Below are 22,526 nucleotides of genomic sequence, written 5' to 3' on the forward strand. Positions count from 1 at the left end.
TCTAGCGTATTCAAAATGGGTTCAAATGCGAATACTCTTCGCCCTAGCAAAGCAGCTGATACAGTATATACTCCAATGTTTGCTCCTATATCAAAGAAAACAGCTTGTGGAAACTTAGGCATTAAATGTTTGAATAGAATATTTTGAGCAGCGTTTTCCCAATTTCCGTTTTCCAAAATAACCCCGGACATGAATTCGTCTCCTGGTACAAAACATATTCTGGGTCGTTTTGGAACGCGCACCGCCCACTGTTTTATATTCAAATAGTTGTCACAGAAAGTTTTCACAAAACCAGGTTTCAGTGTAAAATCTGTCCATGGTTGAATTTCAGTAGTTTGGGTCGACTGCTGAATCAATTCAGGACTGGAAATTTTGATTGTTTTGAAAGTATAGTTCACGCAAAATATCCACAACGGTATGGACAAAACTGTTATAAAAGACCATCCTCTAAACATTTCGCGTAATAAACAGTTGTATGAAATTCAAAAAAATTGTTTTATGCTAAAAGGTATTTTTGGGAGAGCCGCCCAAAAATCATTTGAGTAGTTGCGATGAATAATGAGCGTACGAGAGGCTGTTTTTTGGAATCTTTTTCAAATTCTATCAAATGAAAAACTTAGATAACTCTTGTCAACTGTATATGCTTCTTGGTTGCTGAAAAAGTTAGAAGTCAAAAAAAAGCGGATCATTTGCATTTCAGTTTTGTAGAGTCATAATTACAGCCCTCGTTTTAGGATCAGAAAAATTCGTTTTTGTTAATGTTTTTTTTCCCAATGGGGGCAATTAATGTTTTTTTTTCCCAATGGGGGCAATACATTTTCCCCAAAGACGCGCATTTTTTCCGGAGGGGGGGTATAGAAAAATTTAAAAATTGTTTGGCTTTTTTAGGGTTGCATTATTTGGCTATAAAAAACTCCCCATCCTAAACCCTTGAAAACCATATTTTGGCAAACATCTCCTACCGCCACTGGGAAATTTTTGAAAAAACAGGCCAAAACGGTGTTAATGATAATTTTTTGGACGTTTTGATCAAAAAGTCGCGTTTTCTCGGCGGGAGCTCCCCCCTAGTTTTAAAACCAATAGATTTGGGCTTTAAGAAAATCTTGAGTTTTGGTGAGCCAGAAATGGCTGTCATAAAATAAATCAACATTTGGCGCTTTGGAAAAATTTGGCTACCGCAGAGTTCAGGGGAAGAATAGTTGTGTCAATAAAAGCTACAAACCAAACCACCCCCCACCCCCACTCCTCCCGACATCCCGACACGCCAAGCCCTCGGCACGGAAGTTGGCAGCCTGACCCCCTCGGAGCACCACTGTCCAGACCTTTAAAAAGGATTATATGGCCAAAAAAACCAAAATACGAAATACTAGACAGATGAAGAAAGGCATTTAAGTTTGAGAAAAAATTGTGGTAATATTATATTTCAGTGGATGTTATTCAAGCTTTGAGTTTTTATCTGATTTAAGAGTTAAATTTTCAATTCAGTTGAAGAGCAGAATTTGTTAGTGTTAAATCATTAGATTCGTCATCATCTAGTTTTTCACGCCTTGTTCAGGAACTTTAGTCGAGTTCGAATCGCCACTTTTGTTCTTTTCACTTCCGACTGCAGTTTCGTTTTTCTCTTTTGCATCCGGAGCTTGGTGTTCTTTAATACTGACATCCAGTGAATTGAGCAACGTCGGAAGTTCCGACTGAATTGCCGATTCCAAAATCTCGATCGGACATCCGGCAAACAACGAGCAAAGCGATTCGAGACTTCTGAACGTCGTTAAGGGATGTTCATCGAAGAGCTGTTTATATTTCGAGGGTTCCGGCATATCGTATTTAGACACATTTGCGTGGTGTTGCACGAATTTGTAGATATGATATTTCTCCGGTTTTTCAATCATTTCTTGAACGTTAAATTTGTCGTTGTTTTGGTTTTTGTTCCACATGTACAAGAATCTGTCGACCAACAAGGCATGTGTACGTACTTTTATAGCATGTTGACGCAACATCGCGATTTTGTTATGTAACTGGTTCTCGATTACGTCATTAATGTCATTTAGAAGATTTTTCTCCTCGCTGAGAAAGAGTTCTGCATTTATACCCTTAGCTTGCATATCTTTCCACCAGCAAGATCCGGTATAAACCCTGGGGGGTTCAGTGACGTTCATAAAAGGGGCTAGATTCCAAAAGAGAGTCCCGTAGACTCTCATCAGTTCCTGCATGGGAATGGAGTCCGCCTTGTTTAGAAGAAGTCTAAGTTGGGACTCCCGTCCTTTGAGACGTGTGAATAGGGTTTCCAGTTCACTGCCGACGTCTAGTTTAGTTGGGTCGAACACCAGAACTATCAGATGGGCTCTAATCGAAACAGAAAAATTCAATTAAGAAGAACAAAGTGATTCGATGCTCAAATGTTGAAAATTAGAATTGGAACTCTATGAAGTTTTCCTGCTCATTCAAGGTGAGTATGACCCACAAAAAAACAATTTCAAGCGTTTGAATCAATTTTTTTTAGTTTCAAATGATTAGGTTCTACCTACCATATGTTATTCGAACTGATTTACTTCGAAATATGAGATAATAAATTTATAGCCCAATTACGTCTAACGGTAAAATGAGAGACTCATTTTACAACTATTTTCTCAGGTCTTAACAAATTCATTTCCAAAGTGGGCTTTTTTCGGATACCTGTCAATGAACCACTGCATGACGTCATTGAAGGGGTACCCCCTCTCCTGCTTGTGTCTGTTCTCAATGATGCCAGGAGTATCAACCAGAGTCACTCTCTCTAACAACTGGGAAGGATACTCCAGACCCTGGAACTTCTCCAAGAACTGAGTGCCAAACTGCTCCAAACCTGGAAACAATTGTTAAATAGTTCAAAGTGTAGGACATAAGCCAAAAACACAAAAAATAGAGAAAAAAATTTTCAAATTATATATAAGAAATTTGGGTCGTTTTCAGAACATGATGGAATATTTGTCTTTTACGTCGATCATCTATGACTAAAAACAGCCATCAGAACTGTCTTTTGGTATCAGCAGATAGTTTATTTGACAACTTGAGAAATGTTCGCCGTGCTTAGCAATCATGCTCCTGTCTTTTAACTGTCAGCATGATCGATAAATATGAACAACCCTAATACTTTTTTCTCTTAAAAGAGTATCTGTACATCTCATGTATAAACCAGGTTATTCGGGAATCAATAGCAAATCAGCCTTAAAATTTGACTACTTTTGAATGGCAGTATTGACAACCTTTGACTTGTTTTGAAATTCTTGATAACCGGCCGCAAACGTTGTCTAAAGGCATCCTCTTTAAATCACGATGTTGCCTTAACTCATGTTTTTATTTTTTTATTTTTTTAAATGTTTTATATAGACTTCTCATGTAATCTGTTAATATATATTTTTTGAAAATCCAGCTAATTAATTGACTTGCCAGCGAATGGTTGTTTGGAGTCTGCAGCCAGCACTATTCCCTCCACTGTTCTGGGATGGTCCCCGGCCATGATGACAGTGAACTCACTGGTGGTGGGCTGGGTGCCAGAGTACAGCTGGTTAGCCCTGGGTAGACCCACGAACCAGTTGATCATCGTACTCTTTCCCGTGGACCAGGGACCCAAAAAGAGAACCATCGGTTTGGCGGATATCACCGCTTCTAAAATGCCATGTTTATTTTATACGGAATAAAAAATTATAATAAGATATGAATCAAGACAGGAATATTTCTAAGTCAATTGTTTTCGGTTAATTGACCTTGGAACCTAAACGTTTGTTTCTGCTTGCCTGAGATGGTGCCCAGTGCCATCTCCTCGTACTTGTAGAGAGTCTCCAGTGGCCGAATGCTCTTGTGGTAGATCTCCTTCAGCCGAAGAGTGATCGTGTTGATCAGAGATTTCGGAAGGCGCTGCTTCTGCAACACAGAAGAAACACCATGTTTCAAAACGAAACAAAAAAAATGTACGGTAAAACTAAAATAAACAAATACGATAACAAGTAAAATATCAAGTAGAAGAAAAACACCAAAATTGTCTGAATATAATTCTGAGACCTCGACCGGGAACTGTTCTCGAGAAAATACCAGGTGAGATACGCGACTTTTTTCCAGAATTAAAATTTCTCGCCAATGACCAAAAGCTCATAGTCAGGGCAAATTTTTTTAGTGTGGAAACATATCATTACAATCGCTACGGTCTGAAACTAAGTCGCAAAACTTTGGAAAACGGTAGTAATTAGTCGCAATAATCCTGAAGTTCGTGGCAACGGTCTGAAGAAATGGTCATCATGGTCCAAAAATCAATCGCGAAAGTCTGCAAATTATTCTTTTTATTAACGAGAGTTTAAAAAGAGTCACGTTAAATAAAATTTGAGTCTTGAATTCGCCACATTATGAAATAGTAGGTAAAATCTGGACATAGCGCCGAGAAAACCTGGTCAAAAATCGCAGAATAAGAAGCAAATTGTTCAACCATTCTTTTTACAAAACTTTTGTGTTTAAAGAGTTACAGTTTTTGAAGAAGCTATATTGCAATGAAAAACCCTAACTAAAAACAAGGATAGCTGGTTACTGTGCAAGTGACACAGTGTTCCGACCATAGTCTTAAAAAAATGCAACAAATTTTTCGAATTATTGTCGTTTTTTTTCGGCTTGAGATAAAATGAGCTGAAAAAAAATTTAGAGAATAGGTATATTAGACAGTCATAATAAAAATGCAAATTAAAAAACAATTTTTTGAGAAAAGTAACTTGAAAAATGAAAAAAACAATTAAAATGTTTTTTTGAAGCTTTGCAGTTTTTTTTTTAAAATTTTTGAAGATTTTCATTACAAAAAGACGCTAAAATTCTCAAATCAAACTAACATTACTCAAGTAAATCTAACTTTTTACAATTTAAAGTGAGCTATTGTAAGCTTTTAAGCAGTTAAAATACGACTGCTCTTAAATTTTCACGACTGTAAGGGCTTCAAGATGATATATCACTCAACCCAGTGCAATGATTATTCGTAATACCTGATTGCGCGTAGAAAACAAAAACAAAAAAAAACGCATCCGAATACAAAAAACCACCCATTTTAAATGGTCGGAACAAAAACAACAAAAAACAATGAAAACGAAAAGGTTGACACGTATTTAATATTGTGGTACCGTGTAGTACTGCTGCCACAGTAACCTCTGAGAATAGTGCTATTAATTATTCAGTTATGTATTGTTATTACTATTCAAGGCCGTTCATGCAGGCCAAGCGCAATAGTCATTTAGGACATTGCTGTTGAGATAGAGACATGAAAAGACAAGCATGATCTCAGATCTAAATTAAGACAAAGTTAGCAGTCTAAATTAAAACGTTTTACTTATTCTGTTTTACAATTACTTGAGTAAATCCAACAGTTATCACATGGCGCAGCCAGCAGGATTCCTGTCCCAAGACAACAGAACGGACATGGGGATTCCAGTATTTTGGACAACCGCGAACTCTGACCCTCCCTGGAATTTTAGGATATGGCTAGATCAATTTTTTTTGGCCGTAACCGTGAAGGAGAGTGTGGACCCGGAACTTTTGTTACAAGAACCAAAAGAAGTTCTGTTAGAACAGTTACCAAGACCCGAAACTCCAAGGGAAAACGAAAATGCACAAGCGATTGCTGATAGAGAAGCCAGAGACCAACTAGCTAGAGATAAAATTAACCTGGAAAATGAAGAAAGAAGAGCTAGAGGTCCAAAGGTTGGTCACAACGTATACTACAACGAGGTACAGAAAAGAGTCGCTTCCAGACTATTCCTGGCGTTGGGTACAGAAGGTAAGAAGAAATTCGTCCAAAAGAACCCCCATGTGGAAGTGTCAAAGTTAGAATTTCGAGAGATGGTGGCCTTGGCGAAAGTGTCATTTGACAAATCACAGAGCGTTACATATGAACGTTATAAACTATTCAATCGATCACAAGAAACTGGAGAAACACTCGAGGCATTTCATGCAGCACTAACTGCACAAGCAGCAAAAGCTGAGCTAGGAACACTGGAGGATCAATTAGTGCGGGACCTATTCATCTCGAAAATGAAGAATGTGGTATTACAAGACACATTGACATTTGAAACATTTTCACCGGAAGAAGTACTGAAGAGAGCGTTAAAGTTTGAACAAAGTAAACAGACAACACAGGCGTTTCAGAAAACTAACGCAACAACTGCAAGTACAGTTCAGATAAATGGGGCAGCGAAGATAAAACAAGAACCCATAATGAGTATCGGTAACAAGAATGCTAGCGGAAGAAGACAAGCAAACAGTGGGTATAGAAAGAAATTTGCAGACAGAAAGGAGGGGAGAAGTTTTGCAGATTCAAAGACGTGTACCCGATGTGGTCGAATATTCGGAGAAGGACATCTGAAGAAATGCCCGGCCATGGGTAAAACATGTAAGAATTGTTCTAAACCGAACCATTTCGCTAAAATGTGTAAATCACAACAAGTGAATGAGATTGCAGAAAAATCATCAAGCTCAGATGAAGAGTGTAACCTGATTCAGTCATTCGAATCGTGTGAGGAATTCGAAATTATGTCGGTCGAATCAGAACTATCTTCGCTGGAAGAAATTGATGAATATATAAAAGGGCAATCGAATAAAAACAAAGAATCCGACAAGCACAGAAAGGATGTACAGAAGGTTGACATCAGAAGAAATACCCGATCGAAACAAATAAGGTCACTAAAGGCTCTGGTGAGAATCGATCATCAGATCATAAATATGACCATTGATACGGGTAGTCCAGTATCTTTCTTGAACTGGGCGACTGCAAAGATGATTCTAGAATCTTCGAAAAATACCAAGTTTATTCCACGGGAGAATCTCAATTTGACTACAAAATTTGTAGACTACAACAAGCAGCCGATTAACATACTGGGTGCAATCACCACGAACATCCGTTCGGCGGGGTGGGAAGTGGTGGGAGCATCGTTCTTAATCACAGAAAGACGCACACGGTGTATTTTGGGGCTGGATTTACAGAGCAAAGTGGGAATACACACAACACAGAAGTTGGCACCAAAAGAAAAGACGAGGTTTGATGTCTTACTGTGCGAACAGTCAGAAGGTTGGAAAAACAAATTTTACAGTAAATTTAAGAATCTTTTCGATCGTCAAGGTTGCTCAAAAAATCATGTGGTTAGCACAAAGTTCAAGTACCCACTCTGCCCTTTACAAGAAAAGGGGAGACGCATTCCGATACACATACAAGAGAAAGTGTACGAGGAAATGGAAAAACTGTTAAAAGAAGGGCATATAGAACGATTAGACAAATGCACTAGTGATTGTTTTATAGCACCTATTGTAATAACAGTGAAAAAAGATGATTCCATAAAATTGGCGCTCGACGCCAAACCTATCAATAGACAATTGTTTAAAAACAAATATCAAATGCCAAATGTGGATGAATTGATAGACGGTGTTAGCCAAATTGTCACAGCGAACACAAACGGGAAACTGTATTTCTCAGTACTAGATTTGAAGTACGCGTACAGTCAATTAAAGTTGACTGCAGAGACAGCGAAACAATGCAATTTCAACATCATAGGTGGGCAAGCCACTGGTACATACAGATTCTTAACAGGGTTTTATGGTTTGGCAGACATGCCAGCAGAGTTTCAAAAAGCTATGGACAGAACATTAAATCATGCGGAAAACACGTTCTGTTTTCTTGATGATATACTAATTGTATCAAAAGGGAGTGAACAAGAACATGAAGAATTGATTATGAATGTCCTAAAAAAGCTAGATAAAGAGAATTTGGCATTAAAACTGTCGAAATGTGAATTTTTTCAACAGGAAGTGAATTGGTTGGGGCATAAGTTATCGTCGGACGGAATCTCTCCTAAAATCACAAAAACAGAAGCGATCCTAAAACTTAGCCCGCCAACATCACTGAAACAACTTAGATCATTTCTAGGCAGTATAAATCATCTGGCCAAGTTCATCCCAAATGCGGCTACGCTAACAGAAAAATTGAGACCACTATTACGCGAAGAAAATGAGAAAAAGAAACTCAAAAGTGTAAAAATTCAAGTAAAAAAATTCGAATGGAAAGAAGAACATTCGGGAATATTCGAGTCAATAAAAACAGCGGTTGCGAATATAACAAAAATTCATTATTATGACCCCAGTTTAGACACTAGGGTGAAATGTGATGCCAGTCACAGTGGGCTGGGCGCATCGCTAGAACAACAAAACGCTGAGGGGGAGTGGATACCAATCGCATTCGCTTCCAGGTACCTAAATACACAAGAAAAAAAATATTCCACAAATGAGCTTGAACTGCTTGCAGTTGTATGGTCGGTTGATCGATTTAAACACTTTTTATTAGGCAAGGAATTCGTAATCGCTACAGATCACAAAGCGCTAGTCTCTGCTTTGGATGAAAATAAATCAAATAAAACGTACCAATCTAGATTAACTAGATGGGTAGACAGACTATTACCTTACCAATTTAAGGTTGTTCATTTACCAGGAAAAGATATGGGTATAGTAGATTATCTTTCTCGAAATCCAAAGGGGGAACCCTGGCCGGAGTCAGTATTGGATGAAAAATTCGTAGTTACATCAATCGAAAGTTTCCATAAAGCTCTCGACTGTTTAAACAGTCGGATAAATGATCAGTATAGGCTCGACCGGAACGAAAACGTTCTAGAATATTCTAGAATTGATCAAAATATGTCGATTAAGAACACGTCATCTACCCGTTGCTATAGCAACCAAAACGGTCCAAAATGGACAAAGCACGACCGGAACGAAAGAAATGAAGATTCGCGTTCGTTTCAACGAGAAAAGCGCGAAAATCCAAAAATCAGTATATCTCAAAATCGTCAGCGGATACAGTCGGTTCAGTCATTAGAAAAACCAGCAAATTCTTAAATCAGAAATCGAGAAAAATGCAATCAGACGAATTGAAAAATAGCGGAAAAGAGAAAAAGAATGTCAGGATCCAGGAGAGAAATAACAACAATACCTTGAGAGAAGAAGTGACAACAACGTTTCACAGGACTAGGATGATACGACCACACATATCAGAATCAGAGGATTCGGACTTGGAACAAACAACACAGGCGAGGTGGTATTTGCCACACACCCAAAGTGGACAATCAACGTCAACTGCTCAAGCAGTCAGCCCAAGAAAAAGAGGACCATCGACCTCAACTGTTTCAACAGCTCAATCAAAAATAGTCTCATTCTGGGAACTGGTGGGCTCAGGAAGGAGTACAGAACCCCCATTTGTAGCAATGGAGTTAGAGGCTACCTCGGGGATACAAAACCCGAAATCACCAGGTCTGTCCACTTCCGGAGACGAAGCAGTAGTGGGACAAATCGTCGAAGTCGATTTAACTCTGGATAGTGACGACCGGGATTACAGTTCAGGAACGGAGACTTGTGTAATCACACCAGAAAAAACAAGACACAATTCACGAAAATCTGAGTACAAACGGGGGGAACAGTTAATGGAGTCAGATAACCCACTTTCACTCGTCAAATTATTTGACAAAAGTCTTCTCGCAGAACTAGTGTCGGAAGATACCTGGATGGACCGGCTAAGAAGAGTAGTCGAACGGAATGACAGACATGGTTTCGAGCTCATGGGACCCTACACAAATCCTCTGTGGCACCAGATGTCGGTGGTAGACGATTGCCTTCTAGTAGACAATCGTTTGGCCGTGCCCGAAAAGTTGAGACAAGCAGTGCTCCGACGACTTCATCAAGGTCATCCTGGACAGGAAGCAATGTTGGAGGTCTCAAACTACCTGTGGTGGCCGCATATGCATAAAGACATAGTCAATATGGCCGAAGAGTGTAGAAGCTGTACTCGTTATGGTAAGAACGCTAAATACTTAATTCCCAAAAATTCGACTAAACCACTCCCACTGTTGTCACAGCCAGGTCAAGAACTACAATTAGATTATGCGGGCCCACTTGAAGATCATAAGGGGAAGAAGATATACTTATTAGTCGCTATTGATAGATACTCAAAATTTCCATCAGTCAAAGTAACGAAATCTACAGGGGGAAAATCAACAATAAAATTTCTCCGTACTTACATAGACACTCATGGAATACCGGAATCAATTAAAACGGACCAATTTTCGGGGTTCAAAGGAAAAGCTATGAAAAAATTTTGCACCGAAAATAACATCGAACAAAAATTCTGTCCAGTCGGGGATCACCGAGGATGCGGCTTGGTCGAACGAACAATACAAACCATTAAAAGAAGATTGGGGGTAATGCTACTCGACGAGAAAGTACAATCGATTAAATTATGTTTGAGTACAATAATTAGGGACCTAAGATGGAATAAACAGAAATCAATAAAAGTGTCCCCGTTCGAAGCACACTTTGGCCGATTACCGAAAACGGAATTTAAGATTGTAAGGGATAAATTTTTGATGGATTCTGATCGTTTAGATAAAGAACACTTGGAGAGATCGGCACTAACAGCATCACAGCTGAAAAGGCGAATAGATCAGTCGAGGGAGAATGTTAAAATCATTCGCAAAGGACGAAATAGCAGGGATACAAGCCCTTTGTTTCGACACGACACGGCGATAGCAAAAGAGAGGGCCAGAGCTAAAGAACTCAAACAACTTCTAGAGGCAAACGCTAAGTGGAATGCCACCAGACGGGACCTCTCAGACAGCGAATTACGCCGGGTCGTAGATGAAACCAGTACGATAAATCCCGAACTGAGGAAAGAACTTCTATACTCATGGGAACGTGGATTCATTGAAGACAAACAAACCAAATCAAAGGAGGATTTGTCTGGAAGTTTCCTTCGGAAACACGAACAAAGGAAGAGCGGGAAGGCCCTGACAATACCCTTAAAATCCAAGATAGTATCAGCGACACCATCGACCATCAAAACGGCTGCGGGTGCAGTATATAGAAAAAGCGACATTGCGCGATCTAAACTGTCCACACAGCCCAAAGCCTATAGTGCAGAGAAGAAAAGGAGCCCAACCGGAGAGGAACCGAGAAGTAAACAACAAAAAACAGGAACACTCCCAGTACAGGAAGACAGCGATTCTGCCGAAGAACATGACGCGAAAGACCGGGGGCTGCAAGATGAAAATCTAGAAGATAGTCAGCTAAAAGAAAAGTTCCAAAACTCACCGAGCGTAGTCACATCAAGAGACACAAGAACCGGCGGAGGCCTTAACTTAGGAGGTAAACGGGAAAAACCGAACAGAGCAGGACCGATAGTCCAGAACAAAAAACCGACAAGGGGCAAAACACAAGAATCAGGAACGACGAAAGCTGCCAAAACAGTTACTAAACAACGTGATACGAGTAACGAGGCAGTATACATACCGTCGTCGACACCAAAGGAAGCTCCTACTACCAAGAAGATCACAAAACAGACAAGTGAAAAAGAAATTCTGGACACATTTCAAAACAATAACATGACATCTCAAGAATGGGAAGATGTAACAAATCAAGTGTTGACTCGCGGAGTCCAAAAAGAAGCCGAGAAACTAATGTCACGACAAATGGACCCAGTAGATTATTCCACACCAGGATTTGCGGACGAATCCGATAAGGAGGAAGACACCACGACAGTCAGACGGAGTAATAGACAAACTAAAAACCAGGGACCGAAGAGGTATGGCAGTCCCGTATCACACTCGATAAAACTGATTGGTTGTGAGGACGATGTCACCGAGTTGAACCTGGCAGCACTTGAGGCCTACAGATTGCGACTAGCGAAGTTGAACATAAACACCAAGGAAGCGTCGGAAACTAACACGTTTGACAGGCTAGAGAGACACCTTTTCAAGAGAAAGTTTGGTGCTACGTCACTGGACGAGGCGGGATCATGGAACGTCGCAAGAAACAAAGAAGAAGTTTTAAAGAAAATAACAAAAGACTAAGGAAAAGGAGAACAATTTTCTGTAAACTTTGAACAACTCGTATTATTTATAAAATTTCATAAAGTATTATATAAAATTTTGTTGTTGTCAGGGGAATGTGGTACCGTGTAGTACTGCTGCCACAGTAACCTCTGAGAATAGTGCTATTAATTATTCTGTTATGTATTGTTATTACTATTCAAGGCCGTTCATGCAGGCCAAGCGCAATAGTCATTTAGGACATTGCTGTTGAGATAGAGACATGAAAAGACAAGCATGATCTCAGATCTAAATTAAGACAAAGTTAGCAGTCTAAATTAAAACGTTTTACTTATTCTGTTTTACAATTACTTGAGTAAATCCAACAGTTATCACAAATATGTAAAAATTTGACACGTATTCTGAAACACGCTGTTCCGCTTCGTCCAATAGCAAAAAAAAACACGTGCAACTGGCCTTCAACAACGAATTTCTTAAAATGTCAATATTTGAAATTTGCACCAATAAAGTTATGTAACCGTTGCCTGAGTCGTGCCGCTTACAGATATTTTAGCTCTGGTGGATGCCCGTCGACCTCTACGTTTTTTTTTTTCGGTCGAGCCGGTCTTGGATATTTTTCGACCGCTATATTAAAAAAAATGATCTGAGAAAATATGAAGGTTTTTTCAAACAAAAAAAGAAAATCGTGGACACATCTCTTCATTCTGCGGAGATTTTAACGAAAAACTAAAACTTTATTGCGTCTTCTCCAATGTAGAGAAAGCACAATCCAATTTTCGAGGTTGCAACCCCCTGTAAATTACGCAATTTTTTACTCTTAGCACAAAGTTTCACTTCTTTTGCAAATTTTTTGTTCAAATTTTGGAAGAGAAGGTGGGTAAAAACTCCCTCAAAATGACCTTTGAATTAAGATGCAGAGTCTTCCTGAGGTAGTCCCTGTTTCTGAGTCTGCCCCCCTCGAAGAAGTCCTCCGGCTGGCCCAGCAGCACAGGGTCAGTGTAGAGACTCTCGTCTATGGGCCTCAACCCACCCTGGTCGGTGGGAGCAAAATCTCCCCCTTTCCTCTCGCCAGATCTATACGCTATAAAAAGTTGTTCAATAGTTTGAAAATCGCTGATTCTCTGAATCGTTGTCATGAAGTAAAATATAATATTCAAGCCTTGTTTTTTGACAAACGCTTGTGTTTATGACACGTCAATTTTTCCTGACTTCTCGAAAACCAATTTTTCTAACATTGAAGCAAAGCTCGAATTATTGAAATGGTTTTTTGATCCAAACCTACCTGCATCCAGTTTCAAGTGTCAATAATTGATTACCTCTAGTTTTAGTGCCAGTCTTATAAAAATCAAACTTAATCAATTAATAATCGATTATAATTTCTCTTTCTTTACACTTCAATCGATTAATATTTTTTTATAACAATTATAATTTATTATAATGGTTATAATCGATTTTTTTATTTCAATTTCTAATAATTATGTTTTGCACAATACATCCCTAATGATGAATTATAGTCGCCTTTCGTTGCACATTTTGTCTTTGACCTTCGAATTTGAATTGTTTATACTTCTTGCTTTTTTTGGACATTGTTGTATGTGAAAACTGGGAAATTTGGTTTGAAAATTTTCAAATTGGTTCAAGTTTATATAAAAAATTATTATTTGTTTTTCAACCACCACAATGTCAGCACACAGTTATTTTTCACCAACCGCGGGAACTTTTCAACTAATATGAAGAGATATCTTTGAAAATTTTGTTTTGTTGAAAAAATTTGTTTTCAGTTTAATAAGTGTGACATGATATCTCATTTTTAGATATTTTGATATGACAGAAAAAAACCATAGATTTAATTAAATTATATTTTTAGTGTGACTAACTTTGGCAAAATAAGAGGTTTTAATCGATTATTATTGATCATAATTGATTTAAATAAGGTTTTTATGAGCTATAATCAATTAAAATCGATAATAAAAGATCATAATCTCTGAAAAAAAATCACGATAATAATCGATTATAGGTATTTTAAACACCTAATTTTGGTATTTAAATCTAATATAAATGTCAAAAAATCAACTTAATAATCCGTTATAATCAATTACTTACGCCTATACTTGGATGAGGGTATTTATTGTCATACTTACTGGAAAATAGATTTTGCCCCTGAGAAAGGAATGGTTTTCACTTAACTGTTCGTAAACAATTTTGAGGCAATTGAAAAAAAATGTTTCACGATTTTGAACTAAAAGTTTTAATTCAAAAATTAACCATAACTATTTCCAAAATTTTTCAGAAAAAAAATTTCAAAGGAGCAATCTTTTATCGTTTTTCACAGCACCTTTAGCCTAACTATATGAGATATAGCGCTGTTTTTGGGATTTTTTTTGCGGTTGTTTTGTCAAACTTTTTTTTATGAGTAAATAGTAAATGACGATACTTTGATGACAAACTACAACAAAAAGATGCGCTGGTTCTTTACATTTGCACTTTTTGTATGAAGAAAACATAACATCGGTGTGAAATTTTGTTCTGACTAATTTTCATAGTTTAATAAACAAGTTTTGAAGTTTTAGGAACCGGTTGGTAATTCGTGCATATATGAGAACAAATACAAAAAAAATTGAACTGTGAATAATTTTAAAAATATTTTAGAATTCCGAATTCGGAATTATACGCTCATATCGCAAGCATAGAGAAAGTCTTAAATCAATCCAAAGCTCGTTGAAGCGAAAAAAATTCAAAAAAAATTGCTCCAACAGAACTTTCAATTCTTTTTTATTGCACTCAAAAAGATTTTCACATAAAGATATATATTTTTTTCCGAGTTTCTGTTAATCCGAGTTAACCAAATTCGGAGATTTCAAAAGGCAATCAAAATATTCAAGACTTGGTTATACTACGAGCAGTAACGTTTGAAATGATCAGCTTTGTCAAATGAGTTTTGTTGATTTTGGAATACCCGAAATGCAATTCCTCATATCCAAATCATAACCAATTCATATCCAAATCTGTAGTAACCCAGAAATTCTAATTCAATTTCATTATCAAGCAACTTTCAGGAAAATGGTTTTGCTGACTATGATATCTCTTAGTGTGTTCTAACAAGTAAAACGGAAGAAACCAGTTCTAATTTGTAAATTATTTTTCAATGCCTGCAATGGAGTTCGCAAAAATCCAAACTTGATTGGTTTCACGGTTGCTCTGTTGCATTTTTACAACGCTGCTTCAAAATCACTTGAGAGCCAAATTCGTTTAAGTGGTAAGGAAACGTTGCTAGGAATTAGATTGCGGCTTTCGTTTTGTTTCCACTTACCGCGATTTTTCATAGGAGACCAAACGGGTAGTTACTATATAAATTTTTTTAGTTTGCATTGACGCTTAGCTGCTAATAATTTCAGTTGATTTCTTTTATTTTGCAATGAAGCAGGATATTTTGATTCAAATTTTGTTTTGTTTGACATAAAAATGGAAAACCATTTAATAAAAAAAAATTCATAGAAGGATGAAAACTTTTAACTAAGACGGGTTGAATTTCCATTTTGTCTTCTGACAACTCAATACAACGTCCTTTTCGCCATCTTTGAATTTTTCCTTAAAAACTTTCGCAAACATAGTTAAAAATCCCAAGCTAAAACAAAAATTGAACTCCATCAGAGCACAATTCCGAGCTTCAACTGTGCACTAGATAGGCGCGTAACTTTGTGTATGTATTTTCCTGGATTCTTGTGACAAGTATTTAAACATTTTCCCAAATGTAAATGGACTCAACTTACCAAAATTCCGTGGATTACGCGTACAAATACACGTAACGTAAATTTTGTCGGCAGATTAGTTTTTTTGCGGATTCTGCAACGAACGATTTTAGGTAACTGTTCTGGATTCCGCAGAGGCAAGTGGATTCCGCAAATTTATGCTGATTCCGCTCACACTTTGCGGTTTCCGTTTTAGTTTGTGGATTCCACTTACAGTTGCAGAAGCCTCGACTGTTTAAATTTATTAAAACGATAAATTATTCGTATAGGGATACCACAAACTTTTCGAAATTTTGCAAAATTTGTTGCGTATATCACAATTTTTGTTGAAGATTCAGCAAAGTAGACTGTTTTCAGTGCAATTTTCACCGATGCAGTGTTTTATGTAATTGTCAGTGGAATCCAAGACAGCAAAAAAAATCAAAGAGCAGGCAAAGTTTGGCAATACAATAACGTATTGTGAATTGATCCCTAGTGTACTAGGTGTTTTAGCTGAATGCTTCTTCAATCAAACGTGAAACCAGTTTAAATCAGTGCAAAATTTTTGACAAAAGTAAATAAATATCAAAATTATTGGTCAGGAGATGGCTCTTGGAAAAATTTGCAAGCGCAAACAATGATTTTTTTTGGCTTTTCAAACTCAAATTATACTTTTCATAATTAAGCATTGGTTGCAGTGTAATTTTTTCTAGAGAAAAGATAAGAAACTTTACTTTTTTTTTACTTCCGAAACTAATCGTTTTTTAGGTCTAAAATCTTATTCAAATACAGAAGAGTAGTCAAAATTAAAAGAGCCCTACCCTGATACGAGTAGCTTTGTAGCTTTGATAATCAAATTGAATCCGAGTTTCGTTGACGACGAGAATGTCACTGCTGATGTTTGAGCTTAACAAGACTGCTCGTATCAGGGCAAAGCCCTGAATGTTCCGACTACCATTTAGTTGACCTCTAGTTTATTTTGGTAAATTAAATTATGACAAAACCATGAATTTTAGGCTGGTATTATCTTAGTGTTTCAATTTGAGTCGTGTATGAAATTAACAAAGCAATAACTGTCTCAACTCAAATTTGAACCATTTCTTAGAGCGGTATAATTCGCCACGTGTAAAGTATAAAACGAGCAGCTTAGACGGACTTGTTGCATGAAACTATAGTGGTATGCATACTCGCCTGAATCCATGCAGATCAAGAGAGCGATCCACGAGTTATCAAATCTTTCTAACTTTGGTCTGAATAAAAATGTATATTCCTCACTTTTCTTCGAAAGTCGGAACAGTAAAACATGCAATAAACAATAGCATTCTAAAAAAATGTTTCATCGGTCAACACTCTCAGTTGCTAATATGGCAATTCATCAGATCCGGTTTTCAGAGTTGGTTAGTAGAATGTTAGTGGTTTCGGCTGCATGCTCCTCTAATTACACCTAAATCAAATTTAACTCAATCTTAGAAATTACCTGAGAAAAGTGAATAATTTTCGCAATTAGAAAAATCTTCACAAAATGAAGGTTGCTATCTATTACATTAACTGGTTTATCACTGTGCCACTTTGCGCTTGTGTGTGTTTTTTTTTGGGGGGGGGGGGGGGCTGGCGGGATGTTCAAATAATATTTACTTGTTATTTTTGAATGTTGTCATAAGCAACACAAGAAACTTCGTAGCCTCCAACAGTTTTTGGATCAAAAGATTATCTCCCGCTAAATTAAAAAAGGGGAGATAGTTCACTTGGTTCGGAGCAAAAATTTTCAGCCGGTCAGATTTGAGCATGATGCAAGCACGTCTTACTGCTTCAACTTGATATTTAGCATTAGGTGGGAGATTGTTCACTCGGTATATCTAGATCTACGGGAAGGGATTATTCACATGGGGGTTAGTTTTTGTGTTAAAACAAGCACTACGCAAAAAATGTCACCTTTCTGGTATCGAGAAGGGAAGATGTGTGGGGTGGAGATCTGTTTGTTAAAGAGATCCGAATTGTGACCATACTCACACTTTGTGTAGTACCAGTCTGGGAGGGGTGTCCTGTTGCGGATGTCTGCATAGGGGATGCCGGACACAGTGTGGAATGGCTTCTGGATCCTGCTCCCACTCTCACTCTCCTTCTTCGCCCGGTTCACTAAACAGACAAAAAATCTAGAAGAAGCTTTTGATCAGTCATATATTCACTAAGTAGAAAAGAAAAAAATGAGCGTGAATAAACCAGCCGAAGTATAAACCAACCGAAAATGCGCAGAGTTTATAAACCAGTCGAAAAGTTAAATCATCACAATGAAACTTTCGTAACTTTTCAATAACTTTCGTAACTGTTACTTATGTCAAACTTACGTGCCTTCGGCTGGTCGATACTTCGGCTGGTTTATACACCACCAAGAGAACATAATAAGCATCGAGAAGAGATAGTCATTAACATAGCTTCATCAAAAAATTGATCCTGTAAGCGCTAAGAAAAAATTCCTTGTTTTTCCTATATGATAATTTAACGAACACTTTATTATTAGATTTTTGATGTTATTTGATAATTTTAATTAGTTTTGTTTAGGCAAAGTACGTACACTTCATTTCTAATCTATGATTTTGATAGAATAAAGTGTTTCTTTTTTTTCTGTCTTTGGTTTTTGCACAAAAGTTTAACCTAAAATAGATTAAAATCATTTTACGCTTGAAATCCACTTCTGGTCTGTTTCTGATCGACTCATAGGACACGCCAGAGGGTGAGTGGAAGGGCTTCTGAGCTCCATGTGATGCCCCCGCCTTGACAGGAGTCCTCGGTTTCACCACCCTCAGAGGGGGTCTGTCTCGGATCAGGAGATAGGGCACCCCTGAGGGACTGCACCCCTTTTTGCACTCTTCCGATGACCGGTTGTACCTTTCAAGGTCAAAAGGTCAAGTTTTGCTTTCATTTGGTAAGAATAACCCCTCAAGTGAAAACAATTTTTGATTCCACAATTGCTGGAATTATGAAGTTGGAATTATACGATTTTCAAAAAATCAGCACCAGTTCATATGAAGGTTGAAAAAAATAGCATTTATCATAGTAAGAAACCAATTATTAATTCTACAAGCTGTTTTTGTTAAGTCCATTAAAATCAAAATAACGAGCTTGGTCCCGACGAAACTTATCGCTGAAACTTGAAATGTGAAATTCGAAATCTAGTTTTCAAAATCTATGTAAGTTGGATTGACTCCTTCAAGGTACTTCTTCATAGATTATCTTTAGACTCCCAAAAGATGGTTACGTAGCAGAAATCAAAATCTCTAGAATTAAAAACGCTACCGCAAAATTCTTGAATTGCACCTGGTTAAATTGTACTGTCCATCCATTAGGTCATCAGCTCCAGTGACAGTTGATTCGTTCTTTTCCGGAAGCTGTCCGGGTGAGACTTCTGATGACTCATCTACTTGTTTACTGACAACAACCTCCTCGACTTTTTCAGCAGGTGGCTCAGTTACAATCTCAGGCGTCACTTCTAAAGCGTAATTCTTTATTTTCTAATGAGTTTAGAAGTATTATTATTTCAAGTGTCACTTCTTAAGCGCATTTCTGAACCTATTAATGAGTTCAAAAAATTGTTTGGTAAACTGAAAACAACTTAAAAACCATAACAAAATCAAAAGGTTCTAAATTTTTTACGCTCGTACCACGATGAAGTTGAGGCAATTTTTTGGCAGAGACAAATTATTATACATGTGGTGAGTACAAATCAGATCAGATTAGTGATGGTATCAAAAAGCTGATCATTAGAAGCAATTGATGAATATGAGTAATGATTGTAACTTAAAGAAAAAAAATCAAACAAACCATCAACCATATAATTATCCTTATCAATTGATTAATGTTTTTTGAATAGTTGATAATGATTTTTTACAGTTAGGCTCAAGAGTTGTATTTTATTGCTCGAACCATTGTAATCTGGATCTTGAGCTGGTTGCGACGTTTTTTGAGGAACTTCTTTATTCCCACCCATCTCTGGCTTAACATGTTGTTTTCCCTGATGATGCTGGTTATGATGAAGGTCATGAGCTTGGTGATGCATACCCTTACCATGTTTCGGTTTACCAGCTAGCAAATATCAATTTCAAAATCTGCCAGTATGAAGGAAATTTTTTTAAACCAATTATTCTATATAATGCTTTAAAGGTAAAAGGTCAGAGGCTGATCTAGACTTTTCGCGAGGTGAAGAAGGCATTTAGTTTTTTCCCATTTTTATCAAAATATCTATTTTTTTTCCAATATAAATTTTTTTGTGCTCTGGCTGAAATTATGATTTATGAATGAACACTGATAATATTCAATTCTACGAACCTTCTGGTTTACTGTGCTCGGCATGCTTTGGCTCCTCATGATGTTGACCTTTAACCGGCGCACTTTTCTTGCGTTGATGTAGTTCTTTCACCTGTTCTTTTGTTAGTTTAGCCGCTGCTTCCGGTTTAACTTTAGTTTTAGATTGCGGTTCGACTCCGGCTCCAGCCCCAACTTTTTCCAGCGGAACTTTACCAGTTTGTTTCACATTTGGTGCCTTTTTTGAAGGGTTTGCTTGGGTTTTGGCTGGTCCACCAGGGCTTGGAGTTCCTTGTGGTTGGGCAGCTTTTTTTGTCCCTTGATTAGCAGACGGGTTCACATTTTTCAGCTCTACGAAAAATATACTTTTGATTTCTTAGGATATTGCAAAAATCACGAATTGTTTTTAATTGATTTTGATAACATTTTTTTTGAAACTAACCTGATATAGTCAAATAACTGAGAAAAACAACCAAAACGACAACTTGGACTTTTAATGACATTTGAAGCGATTATTTTATTTCAACAATTTCATGAAAATTTCAGCAAAACTAAGCAAAACGGAGGGATAATGATTTAAGCTTTGTGCGGCAGTTGAATTATATTGCGGTTCTGTTTCTGTGGTTAATCCTTCCTACCAACTAAAGGACCGAAAGAATCAAGATTGGACCTGAAGAATTTATGCAGTTTCAGTTCTACCGTTTCTGCAAAAGAGACAAATTGATAGGGGAATAGCTCAATTCTTCCAGCATGTTAGGAATAAGATTTTGCTTTCGGGTCCACTTAGCAGCAAAGTTGTTGGCCTGCAAGCATGTTTTTGTGAAGTGATATTAAAGAAGCATGTTTAGGAAATTGTGGCCCTGAGTTGGTCCTTAAGTTGTTTTTCCACAGCGAGCGAGATCAAAAGAACTTTTTCTTTTCAAAAAAACCTCATAATCTACGCGGGTCGAGGTGCTCAGTTTATGTTTCGACTTTTAAGTTTGAGAGCATGTCAGTGCTCGATCGAGAAAAGGGTTTGGGTCGAGCTGAAATTCGAAACATAAATCGGTTACGGTCGAATTATACCAAATATTCTGCCGTAATTCGGAATCCAAATGAAAAATTTGTTTCAAGTATCAAACCGATTTTTTTAACGTTTTCGACTCAATTCGCAAACGAGTACTCGAAAAAATAGAAAAATAGCTGAAATATAGTTCATCTCTAAAAATCATTCATTTGGCAAGAATCTCAAAGCATTTTATTCTGATCACAAAGCATTAAAAGATATTACCCGAAAAGCATAATTTATATCGTTTAAATTTGGATGATGTTTGAAATGCGAACATGTTGTTTGAAAGTCGAAATATACCAGAATTCTGCGAGCACGGTCGACACATATCTTGCTTGGGTCGAACTCGGTCGAGCACTTTTTTTCAGTCGACAACGGTGAACACATACCTTGATCGCGTCTAGCACGGTCAAGCACAATTTGTTCGGTCGAGCACGGTCGACAAACACTTAGCGTGGGTCGAACACGGTCGACCACGTTCGAAACATATCAAATTTTAGTTGATACTGTCGAAACATAAAGTGAGCACCTCGACCCCTGTAGTGACCAGAAAAGTGGCGTTCCATGGATAAAATTTGATTATATTAATTTTATTGTCAGTGTCTATGAAATACAAGTAGAAACTAATCAATTAAAAACATCTTTAGCTTTTATTTGATGAAGTATTAAAATCCATTGCAAATCAATGATAATCGATTATTTTTATCGTTCATAAATACGACAATGAAACTCTATTGTAATCGTTCTTTCCCACTTTGTTGAGATGCGAAGTTCAACGCACAAAAAATCTTTTTTACGTTTTAAACTTAAGTTGTTACTTGTCCGATTTTTTGTCTGCGTTACTTTGATTTTTGTTATTCTTCTATTTTACTCTGTTACGCAATTTTGTTCCTTTCAACATTTTATTTAAATTAATCTCAAAATTTGGGGATAGGGTGGGTAAAAATGGAGGTGGAATAATTTAGCAAGTGATTGCGAGCCAAAAAAAAAATACTAATTTTTTAAAGTCTTTTTATAATTTGAAAGTCTTTTTTTTTTATAAAACTGACCGAGAAAAACTGGTTGAATAGTTTGGGAGGGGGAAGGGGGCAAGAATTACAATCCAGCTGGGGAGGATTGGTTGGTTCTGGTAGAGAGAGGAGGAGGGTGGTTGGTCAGGTGGGGAGAGGGGTTGGCTCAGGTGGGAGGGGGTTAGTTCAGGTGCGTGATGGTGGGGTAAGGCACAAAGGGGGAAAAGCGGCAAACTGTGGGGGCGGGGTGTAAAGGGGGCAACGGGATAAACGAATGGGGGCTCAACGGAATCATTTGATAACCGAAGAAGTTTTTTTGCAAAACAATATGAGGTCAAAATTTTCACTGGATATACGCACAATTTTTTGGTCTGCATGTTCCTGGATTCCAGATGCAAGTCTTTAAACATGTTCAAATTTTGTCAGAACGATGAAAGAGAGAATGATAGAACAGAAGAAGAACAAAGGGAGCGTCCTTGTTGTGCAATCCGCACATAATTTTTAAAATAAACATTTTGGCCTCGCGATGAACTTTGCAAGACGCGAACTAAAATTAGGGGGAAAAATCCATTTT

The 22,526-nt window shown here is 37.5% G+C and overlaps 1 protein-coding gene across 2 annotated transcripts; it reads right to left on the reverse strand.

Moving 5' to 3' along the window:
• Positions 1-1,414: 1,414 nt before the first annotated feature.
• On the reverse strand, positions 1,415-20,578 carry LOC134840608 (sarcalumenin-like). 2 transcript variants are annotated; one of them, XM_063856535.1, is made up of 11 exons: positions 20,337-20,578; positions 19,919-20,245; positions 19,517-19,675; positions 18,911-19,082; positions 18,273-18,481; positions 17,606-17,731; positions 12,767-12,948; positions 3,774-3,900; positions 3,427-3,645; positions 2,674-2,842; positions 1,415-2,343 (listed from the first exon to the last, which is right to left on the reverse strand). In XM_063856535.1, the coding sequence occupies exons 1-11, from the start codon at positions 20,395-20,397 to the stop codon at positions 1,533-1,535; spliced, it is 2,562 nt and encodes an 853-aa protein (XP_063712605.1). In that variant the 5' UTR covers positions 20,398-20,578; the 3' UTR covers positions 1,415-1,532. The 2 variants fall into 2 exon arrangements, with proteins under 2 accessions (XP_063712605.1, XP_063712606.1); XM_063856536.1 differs by lacking the exon at positions 19,517-19,675.
• Between the last annotated feature and the right edge of the window lie 1,948 nt (positions 20,579-22,526).

Source organism: Symsagittifera roscoffensis, chromosome 2, assembly GCF_963678635.1.
Source record: "Symsagittifera roscoffensis chromosome 2, txSymRosc1.1, whole genome shotgun sequence".
NCBI lineage: Eukaryota > Metazoa > Xenacoelomorpha > Acoela > Convolutidae > Symsagittifera > Symsagittifera roscoffensis.